Source organism: Electrona antarctica (genome assembly GCF_951216825.1).
Source record: "Electrona antarctica genome assembly, chromosome: 10".
NCBI classification, from domain to species: Eukaryota; Metazoa; Chordata; class Actinopteri; order Myctophiformes; family Myctophidae; genus Electrona; species Electrona antarctica.
Genome location: NC_136791.1, coordinates 22220274 through 22231389, shown reverse-complemented (window position 1 = coordinate 22231389; position 11116 = coordinate 22220274). Strand labels below are relative to the sequence as shown.

Genomic DNA, 11116 nt, shown 5'->3' with positions numbered 1-11116 from the left:
AACGATATACCGTTATCATCAGAGCTATGGTGCTCAGTGTGAATGGCGCTCTGCGGGACCTGTGTACAGTAACAGTTATGAGTGTGTACGGAAACTCTCGAGTTACAGACCCCGTTAAAGGGTCCATTCTGTCCTGTCCCCCCCCCCTCCCTCTCTGGTGGTCCGCGGAACCTTAACATTGAGAAACGGCGTGATAAGATAAGATACACAGTGGTCTGTCTAGTAGCCCTGGAGTGCATTCTGAGGAGTCCTTTAAACCTGTCTTTGGCCGCCTGTCCTACGGCCTATATCAGGAACCCTCAAAACCATTGTCATGCGCTCGACACTGGATGCAGTCCCAAAAAAGAAGAAGGAAGAAAAAAAAACAGCCCCCCGGCACACATCAAGTAGCGGAAGAACATTTGATTAAGGAGGCTGAGCGTTCCTGTCCTGGAGGAAGACAGCTGCAAAATTGTCCAGTCCACCCCATCGGTGGACTGGACTAGTACGGCGCTATACGCTATACTCCCTCGCCAGTACTTTGAGTCAAAGTATATAGATACTCCTGGCCGGAAGGTTGCTCAATCAAATGTATACTTTGAGTTAAAACGTTACTGGAGTACTTGCCTTGAAAAAAATACTCAAGTGATCAAAAAGTGCATGCTTTAAAACAAACAAAAAAACCTAAGTAGGCCTATGTTTAAAAGTACAAAAACACAAAGTCATTTGCTTCTTAATATCAATGCATTGCTGGATTGAAATCTTGACAATTTTTAACCCAAAATTCTAATCCATCAAAAAAAAATCATAACCACTTGAGCTAAATAAAGCTCAAGTGGTTAATTCATAATGTACCTCAAGTCAAAAAGTACAATGTTTGTATTAAAAAAAACAGAAAAAAAAAACAGGACAAAAAAGTAAAGTACAGTATTCAGTGTACTTTGTCACTGTTGACCACTGTGTTTCCTCACTGGCTACATGACACGGGGGCTGATTTGGGATCAGACATGTTTCTCCAAAAGGCACTTCTGAAAAGGCCCGTAAACAGTCCGTCAAACAAACACCCAGCTACCATAAAAGCAAAATGCATAGAACAAAACATCAACACACGTTAATTAAAGTCCACCTCCAAAAATAGTATATGATAGATATTTTGTTTAACATGTCCCCCCTTCTCAACCACAAACACACACGTTTCTGTAACGTTTCATGTTATGTAAGGTTCTGGGCTAACCCTTAATAGTAGAAGAAACAAGCCAAAAGTCAACTGTAGGAAAACAACGTTTTGAGTGGAGAGAGACTCACAATTTCCGTGGACATTACTGTTGGCAAGATAGTTCAGTAACTCCACAGCTTGCTTTGCGAGTTCAATGCATACTAATACCTATTTTAATGCCTACTTTGCACCTTTGGATGTACGTTTTTCCCCCCTCAACACCAAATCTCGGTGCCGAAAATAGCCGATCTTCAAGCTCACAACGCGTTGCAACGGCAAATGTTACCCTCCAGAATATGGATGCTCGGTTAAGTGGTTATACCGAGAGTGGCATTCTAAGAGGTTTAAGCATATTTTGATCATCATGGGCACACTAATCATCACGTGAACATGTTTAATATCGTTCCATCCAAAAGCACTTGGCATATCATCTCTGTCGGGGGAAACCTCATGTCCAAAACCGTTACTTTTCAGGATTCAAATTCTAAAATAGCTAAAGTAGCAGTTCCACAAACACAAAACAACTTGCAGATCTGCTACTTTTGCGCTGCGCTGTAGTGTGATGTGAAGTAGGACATTCATTTATGAAAAAAACTAAAAGAATGTGGAAATAAAGAGGTTTCTGCCCGACCGCAGCAATATAGTACACAGGTTCTGGGTCATGGATGCTGAACTTAATTTGGGTTGAGTAGATGGGGGGGGGGGGGGGGGGGGCATTCAAGCAAAACATTTATTAACAACATACATCTTTTGAACTGTAAACAGATACCTACTGTACGACGCAGCATTACAAAAACACTACCATAAACCCTTAGGGAAGACTGAGTGAAGTCTTGACTCTGTTCACCCACTTTCCACCTCGTCTTCACATCATTGGCCCTTGCTAGTGCTCTTTAGAAGATGCCACCATTTCGGTCTACCCACTCCGTCTCAGAGTAGGGCTGTGGACAGTCATTGGTGGTAGAAAGTTTGGTTATTTCAAAACAAGATTACCAGCGTTTATTATTGTCTGTTATTAGTCCAAGAATAGTGGCTTCTATGTCGTCATGGCAACTTTCCAGGAAGAGAAAGGCTGTTGTTTCTATTAGCTTGCAATCCCCCTCAATTAGGCCTATGTAATTTGTGCAGACAGGATTCTAAACCGTCCACAGCCCACCAATGATATGTAGTACGCAGTGAGGGTAGATGGCAATCGTGTCATCTTAGAATGGGAATTTGTGAGGACCAATGTGAAGAGAAGTTTGAAAATGGGTGAAACGTTGCTCCTTTCTTTAATGTCAAGATCCAGTGCTACTAAGCTGCTCTGGAACAAATCAGAATAATAGGAGGCCTCTGATTACAAACTGTAACAAAAACAAATAAAAAAATATCAATAATTTACAAGAGTAGCTCGCTGTAGTGTACCTTGGATTTGCACCCACTACTAACTAGTGTCCGTGAGTCAGAGGAGAGGAGCGGGCGCAGTCATTCTGTCGTTGCAGTGGCAGCTGGGTGTCCTCTAGGGGGCGCCGAGGGGAGTCCACAGGACTTTACTTTGTTCCTGATCAACTATAGTCATGATCTGAGTGCAAATGTAAGGGAGGGTGCCAGCCTGGACAATACCTACGAAACAAACACACAAGGTTAGCAGTGGGGTAGATCATCAGTAGTTTTCATCCAGTGGACCGGGGACCCCCAGTGGTCCATGAGGGGGTTCCAGGTGGTCTCCAGCTAAGAGTTAAAGAAAATAGCCGATCTTCATCTTTGTGAGAAGATCGGCTATTACCACAAGAGATAAATGTATACAAATGAATGGAAACGGTTATCAAGAGAACATATGCCCCACACAGACAGCGACCAGCATCAGTAATTATGTTTGTCTACAATACTAACCTGTGAAGTACTTGCTGTACTCCTGCTCTATCTTCTGTGCGCCTTCAAACTGTTCCTTGGAATGTTTCTGAGAGACTTTGTCCCGTAGATACGCCGGATCCTTCTGTTCCCTGCAGAGAGTAACACACGGGGAGGGAGGGAGGGTCAAGTGGTGTTCAAAACAAACAATACAAAACAAACAAACCAAACAGCCTGATTGCACTGCAGGTGAACCGTTTAGCTTCAGACCTACAAAAAAAGACAAATCTTTGCCTTTCGCCCATTCACAGAAAGTCTGCACCGACCGCAACTTGCCGTTAAGTGCAATAATGGAAAATAATCATCACCACTTCCCATTGTCTATGGCGTACTGTATCCTGCTTTTACCAGCTTTGTGCTGGGCTAGAGAAGAGAAGAGAAGCCTCATCAGGTTAAATATGTCTACCGTGCTGCTTTCTGCCAGCGACAACTGCGGTCAGAAAAAGCTGGTAGTGGGAACTGTTCTGCACATATATCTGTACATTTTACAGAGCCACGACAGCTCATGAGATGTAGATCTGGTGTTTTCGGCACACAGCTATGTATTAACCAGGCATTACAACTACATCACGGCCCGCCAAAATACATTTTAGTCGATGGCCAGCCGGGGCACCCCTGAGGACGGGGCCCGTTTTAGTTGGCGTGAAACGTATCTAAGGCTTCTACTGGTAATTTATATATGTTGGGTTTTACTTTAATTTGTCACCCATCTGCGTAGACGTTTGGATGTACAAAAGCACACAAGGGCTGTTACTGTAAAATAGATTTAGAAAGCTTATTATTTGCTGGCAGGAGGAACTGGTAGGTAGGACATAAGTAAGCTGTACACACTATTTCTATTGTCTCATTATGTGCTCTGTGCAGTTCATTCTGAAGTGCACTTGGATAGTAGATATGTGTTCATTCAAGGTCTCCCTCGGGAAAAGTATACAGACCAAAAAGTGCTGGCTGCTCAAAATCCAAACACGTTTTGAACTCTTGCAAATTAATTCTTTCTCGGCGGGAACCCCTTTTGGTGGTTTGAGCATTATGTTATGCTTTAGCTATTGAAAAATAGCAGATCTACAAGCTCATACTACGAGATCTGCTATTTTTGAAAAATCGTAAATCGCAATACATGCGCAAATCTTTGAATACATGCTTTCACAGAGAACATTTTTAACTAAAATCTTTGCACCTGGGCGGTCTCTGGAACAAGATATTTTCAGATGGGGGTCGGCGGCCGTTTACATATAATTTTTGGGGTGCTTGACATGAAATAGTTTGAGAACCACTGACATAGAAACAGAGGTTTTTTCTGAAAACTGTCATGATTTAGAAGACATTTTGTAGAATCGTCCTCAGGTCTAAATGGGTTAATTCTTTCTGTACAAACAGAAGAAGGGTTGGCGCGGCACAGCCGCTCCGATATGTTTTTCTGCGTTTTCTCTAACAGTATATGGATTTACATGTTGTTTTTGTTTTGCAGCCGAGCTAAATAAATAATTCATGTAATGGATTGCAATTTAATTAAGTTATGAAAACTAAATGTAAGAGTTCAGTCGGGACAACATTTCTTACTTTTATTTAAAGTAAATGTAAGAGTTCAGTCGGGACAATGGTCAGCCATACTTACATTTAGTAAATGTAAGAGTTCAGTCGGGACAATATTTCTTACTTTTATTTCCTGAAACCTCACAACTAATTTAGACCACAGTTCATCAATGTCGCTCATGAAAATATTTGTATATTTAAAAAACATATCTTTCACAATTTGCACTTGTGTAAGCACAATCAATACTCTTGAGGTACTGTGCTGTTCATCATTAAAGCCATTACGCTGCATATACTGTATATATACAGCTGTTATGGAAAAATATTGCACAGTTGGCTTTGCGATGGCCAATGCACACACAGCCTGAATAGCTAAATAAGACGGGATGTAAGCAGTACTTACAACACCCACCATAACTTATGATTGGTCTGAAGGGAAGAAGCGCTAGTCTTATCACATTAAAGCTGTATTATGCATTTATTTTAACTCATTTACTGCCTACATTGATTCAGTCTGTAGTCCTTTTACTGCCGTCGGATGCAGCAGGGACTTTTATTAATTGTAAGTTATACAAATAGGGTGGTTGAATTTGGTCTCCCTGCTCTTCTATTGAAAATCATGTGTCTAGGTGTCTTATATATTAGATCTGCCCCGTCTAAAATTGTATTTACTTAAGACTCATCTATTTTCCTTGGCTTTTAATCCCACTTGAGTCCATATAATGTTTGTTTTATCTTAGCTTTCTTTTCTTTTTTATTCTTTCATGCTTATATTTTGCTCCCTGTATCATGTCAACATTTCTGATTGTGTTTTCTTGCTTGTCTCTGTTTTGAAATGTTGGTTAGTTTGTAGTTTGTAGTAGCCAGCTGGTTATCGAGGCTAGTAGTAGCCTCGATAAGTAGTCGAGGTTTGTAGTATTAGTTCAGTATAGATTTTAGTTTATTTGTGTGTCAGTCCAGTTTAGTGTGTTCTGACTCCATATGTGTCCGCTAATTTATTGTTCAGTGTAGTAGTCTTTTGTTTTTTTTGTCGTTGCGATGGCGCTAAAGAAACCAACAAAATGCTCCCAGTCCCTACCCGTTCCCCGGGGTGCTGTGCCAGTGTGCCTGCTGCTCAAGTCAGCCTTCGCTTCGGCAGACTCGTTGGATGGCTCGTTGGATGGCGGATGCACGTGTTGTTCCGCTACAACACATTGAGTTCTCGTCCAGGGGGCTTCTGCTGGCGACATGAATCTGAGCCTGGTCTTCCGGACGATGTCCCCGTACCGCCCCCCAGCTCCGATGACCCAGTCCCAGTTCCTCGACCGAGCCGTGACTGCGCCCGATCGAGGAGCGATGACAAGCCGTACCCCCCAGCTTAGATGACCCGGCCAGTGTCTGGACGGATTGCCGTAAAGTTGTCTGAACGCCGCCAGTGGAGTTGTACTAAATAGCCTGCCCAGCTGCTCTACAGTGATTCCAAGCCCTCCTCGCCGCCCCTGAACCTATGGTGACTTCTTCATTTCTGGTATGTCTGTACATTACATCTGTATGATTATTTATTTGATTATAAATGATTTTATGTTAGTGTGGTGGGCGGAGGATGCTGCTGCTGCCGTCGCGCAAGTTCCCTTTTTGTTTTGACTGAGTAAATTAATTTACATACTGTAAGAGATACAAATGTATAGCCTCTACAGTGAATCTATAGCCTACGTTGTGTCGTTTGATAATCAGTTATATGATTTTATTATTGTTTAGTGTGGAAGGGATGGAAACAGCTGTTTTTTTGTTTTTCGTGTGGAATCCTTGCTGCCCGTCGCAGAGAGACAGTGTAGTGTCTCAGTAAACTATAGGATCATAGAATGCAGAGATACAGTGTAGTGTCTCAGTAAACTATAGGATCATAGAATGCAGAGAGACAGTGTAGTGTCTCGGTAAACTATAGGATCATAGAATGCAGAGAGACAGTGTAGTGTCTCGGTAAACTATAGGATCATAGAATGCAGAGAGACAGTGTAGTGTCTCGGTAAACTATAGGATCATAGAATGCAGAGAGACAGTGTAGTGTCTCAGTAAACTATAGGATCATAGAATGCAGAGAGACAGTGTAGTGTCTCGGTAAACTATAGGATCATAGAATGCAGAGATACAGTGTAGTGTCTCGGTAAACTATAGGATCATAGAATGCAGAGAGACAGTGTAGTGTCTCGGTAAACTATAGGATCATAGAATGCAGAGAGACAGTGTAGTGTCTCAATAAACTATAGGATCATAGAATGCAGAGAGACAGTGTAGTGTCTCGGTAAACTATAGGATCATAGAATGCAGAGAGACAGTGTAGTGTCTCAGTAAACTATAGGATCATAGAATGCAGAGAGACAGTGTAGTGTCTCAGTAAACTATAGGATCATAGAATGCAGAGATACAGTGTAGTGTCTCGGTAAACTATAGGATCATAGAATGCAGAGAGACAGTGTAGTGTCTCGGTAAACTATAGGATGATCCTATAGTTTGAACACAGACTGTCTGTTACTTACTTGATTTGCTTGGCGTTCTTATAGCGGATGAAGACGACTATGGGGTAGATGTGAACGGCGTGGAGGCGCTCGATGGCGTGGGGAGCGATGTCCAGCAGACAGTGACAGTCCTGCAGTGTATTTGACAGACAGCGTTGGACAACATGGATGTGTCAGATACAGGGGGACATTTCTTTATGACGGGATACAGGGGGACATTTCTTTATGGCGGGATACAGGGGGACATTTCTTTATGACGGGATACAGGGGGACATTTCTTTATGGCGGGATACAGGGGGACATTTCTTTATGGCGGGATACAGGGGGACATTTCTTTATGACGGTATACAGCCAGGGGGACATTTCTTTATGACGGGATACACAGGGACATTTCTTTATGGCGGGATACAGGGGGACATTTCTTTATGACGGGATACAGCCAGGGGGACATTTCTTTATGACGGGATACACGGGGACATTTCTTTATGGCGGGATACAGGGGGACATTTCTTTATGGCGGGATACAGCCAGGGGGACATTTCTTTATGGCGGGATACAGGGGGACATTTCTTTATGGCGGGATACAGCCAGGGGGACATTTCTTTATGACGGGATACAGCCATGGGGACATTTCTTTATGACGGGATACAGCCAGGGGGACATTTCTTTATGACGGGATACAGCCAGGGGGATATTTCTTTATGACGGGATACATGGAAGTATCGGCTACAGGGGGACATTTTTTTTATATAGGATCGTCTTCGTCTCTGTCGGGGGGGAAAACCCATGTCCAAAACGGTTACTTTTTTTTCGTACATTACCACCCTACTTGATCATACTACAACATCACACAAACGTATGAAAAGTAGCAGATCTGCAAGCTGCGATCTGCTACTTTTGCCGTTTTTGAACATGAATCCTGAATAGTAACAGTTTTGGACATCAAGGGTTCCACCCGACAGACACAATGTTATAATCAGGCAAGGATGAAGGAAACGACATAGCACCTTCTCCGTCATTTCCTTGATGGAGACGACAGTTGTCACGTCAAAATGGCCGCTCCTGCGCTTGTAGTCGATGAAGAGGCAGTCTTTGACGCCTCGCTCGATGGCTTGCTGAGATGCCTTCATCACCTCTGTGGATCCCACACAGACACACACACAACAGTTAAAACCAAGGCTCTTCAACAGGGACCATGTATGGCTCCATCCATGGCACAACATAACTCTTAGAGTTACAGACCTGTATACACTTTGAGAACCACTACAAAAATATGTATGCAATACTGTCTGTATGATTGAATTTGTGTCCATCAAAATTATACCTTTTTTATTATTTGTTATATAGGAATTGTTAAAGGCATCCGGATGGCTAAGCGGGAATCGTTAAGGAACCAGAATCGTTAAAATCCTAAGGGATCCCCCAACCCTAGTTACTGTTCTGTTTTTGTTTATTGCTTTGAAATATTAATGATATTGTATCTCGACAACACTGCAAATGAGGGTGACCTCAATGTCTTGTCTTTCGAGAATAAATAAAGGTTTGAAATGAAAATAATCTCAGAATACAAATTAGCACTCAGGAGGAGACTCAAAAACATCCACCAGACACAGCCGGAGGCAACAATTTTACACGCCAGGATGTAGGGAATGAAAAGAGGTGTGTAGGTTGTGTCTGTCTGCCTTGAGTCAACGAGGGAATACGCAGAAGAGCAAATCCTCGCCGCCAGGCAGAAACCTCTAATACCTTCATATTATAACTTGTTTTTTTCCCGTTAATGCTCATGTCGATCATACTACAGCGTCACACAAGAGCATCACAAGTAGCAGATCTGCATGCTCGAAATGCTGCGTGGACGCAATTTAGAATTTGAATCCTGGACATATGAGGTTTCCACCTGTCAGCCTTTTATGTTAAGTATGAAAATAATTACGATTACCTCAAATAATTGCGATTAGACGATTATGTATAATTACTTGTCCTTGTGTATTCTACAATGTGGTATTGCTGCTTTCTTCCAGCAGTCTGCGTGTGTTGTTACATGGCTAAACTCACCCAGCACACATGTGCAGAACTTAGTCTCTGTGTGTTGCTATATGGCTAAACTCACCCAGCACACATGTGCAGAACTTAGTCTCTGTGTGTTGCTATATGGCTGAACTCACCCAGCACACATGTGCAGAACTTAGTCTCTGTGTGTTGCTATATGGCTGAACTCACCCAGCACACATGTGCAGAACTTAGTCTCTGTGTGTTGCTATATGGCTGAACTCACCCAGCACACATGTGCAGAACTTAGTCTCTGTGTGTTGCTATATGGCTGAACTCACCCAGCACACATGTGCAGAACTTAGTCTCTGTGTGTTGCTATGGCTGAACTCACCCAGCACACATGTGCAGAACTTAGTCTCTGTGTGTTGCTATGGCTGAACTCACCCAGCACACATGTGCAGAACTTAGTCTCTGTGTGTTGCTATGGCTGAACTCACCCAGCACACATGTGCAGAACTTAGTCTCTGTGTGTTGCTATGGCTGAACTCACCCAGCACACATGTGCAGAACTTAGTCTCTGTGTGTTGCTATGGCTGAACTCACCCAGCACACATCTGCAGAACTTGCCGGGGGACTCGCTGACCAGCATGTCTTTGACGGGGTCAGTGAGCGGGCCGAGGATCAGCACGGGCCGCGGAGAAGCACATTCCACCTTCTGGACACGCTGGTACGCTAGGCTCACACAGTCTGACGCACGCACACACACAGGCACACACACACACACACACACACACGCACGCGCACGCACACACACGTGCACACACACACACACACACGTGCACACACACGCAAGCACACACACGCAACAGGCAAAACAACAATTTATGCACAGCGCAAAGCAGTAGTTCTCAAATGTTTTCGTACCAAGGACCCCACATTTGTTGTCAAAATCATTTTTTTCAATACAATTATATCAAATTAATTCTGATATTTCTTCACCGATATTGACCGATATTATTTCGCCGATACGGACCTAAATTTCACAGATATTTCATCTATATTGATGCAATAATAATGTGACCGTTAATGGCTTTGAAAATTAAAAACAAAAAAAAGCTCAATAAAAATATAATATAAACCGGTAATAATGTAAAATATCGGTATCGGTCGATTTGACCATGCATAGTATCGGATATCGATATCGGCCAAAATTTCAATATGGTGGATCTAACCATCGAACCAATGAAAATAATTTACAAGAGCTCATGACTAAATCTAGCGGGATCTAGCACCAGTAAAGATAGATCTGCCATCAGATGTCGGCGCCCACTTATGAGACCGTTTGGATGTCATTCGTGTACCATTTCGCCTCGACAATTGGGATGGCCTATCTTTCTATATCCACCATCTTTGGCTGTGGTGGCTTTCTTACCTTTATTTGTAGTTGTTACACCCCCACCAAAGAGGTCCAGGTGTAATTTTGAGCATTATTTGCTATTTCCCCTACCATAAGCCCTCAATGAATTGAATTGAATTGAATTGAATTGAATGGGGTGTTGGGTTGTTGTGCTAATTTGCTTATTTCCATCGCTCAAAAATCATTACTACTTATTTCGATGGAAATAAGCGAATTGGCACAAAAACCCAACCCCCATTGAGGGGTTATGGTAGGGGAAATAGCCAATAATGCACTTTTGCACAAAATAACACCTGGACCTCTTTAGTGGGGACGTAACAACTACAAATAAAGGTAAGAAAGCCTTTTAGTCCGAAATTCTCCTTTAAATGGTAAATGGTGCATAATGCTTTTATTCAAAGCACTTTACATGCATTACCATTCACCCATTCACACACACACATTCATACACCAATGGCGGAGGAAACCGTGCAAGGCACCAACCTGCTCATCAGCTGCAATTAGGGGTTCAACGTATTGCTCAAGCACACTTCGACACTAACTCTGGGGGAGCCCGGGATCAAACTGGGAACCTTGCGGTTCCCAAGCGGCCAC

The 11116-nt window shown here is 42.8% G+C and overlaps 1 protein-coding gene across 1 annotated transcript in view; it reads right to left on the bottom strand.

The window, feature by feature from the left end:
* Positions 1-1742: 1742 nt before the first annotated feature.
* The window catches only part of dlg5a (discs, large homolog 5a), a 97484-nt gene continuing 88110 nt past the window's right edge, over positions 1743-11116 (bottom strand). Inside the window, exons 36-40 of the mRNA XM_079512514.1 lie at positions 9709-9852; positions 8121-8248; positions 7135-7244; positions 3068-3177; positions 1743-2797 (exon numbers count right to left, since the gene is read on the bottom strand). Coding sequence (XP_079368640.1) covers positions 2694-2797; positions 3068-3177; positions 7135-7244; positions 8121-8248; positions 9709-9852 — 596 coding nt within the window. The 3' untranslated portion in view covers positions 1743-2693. The remainder of the gene's footprint in view (positions 2798-3067; positions 3178-7134; positions 7245-8120; positions 8249-9708; positions 9853-11116) is intronic.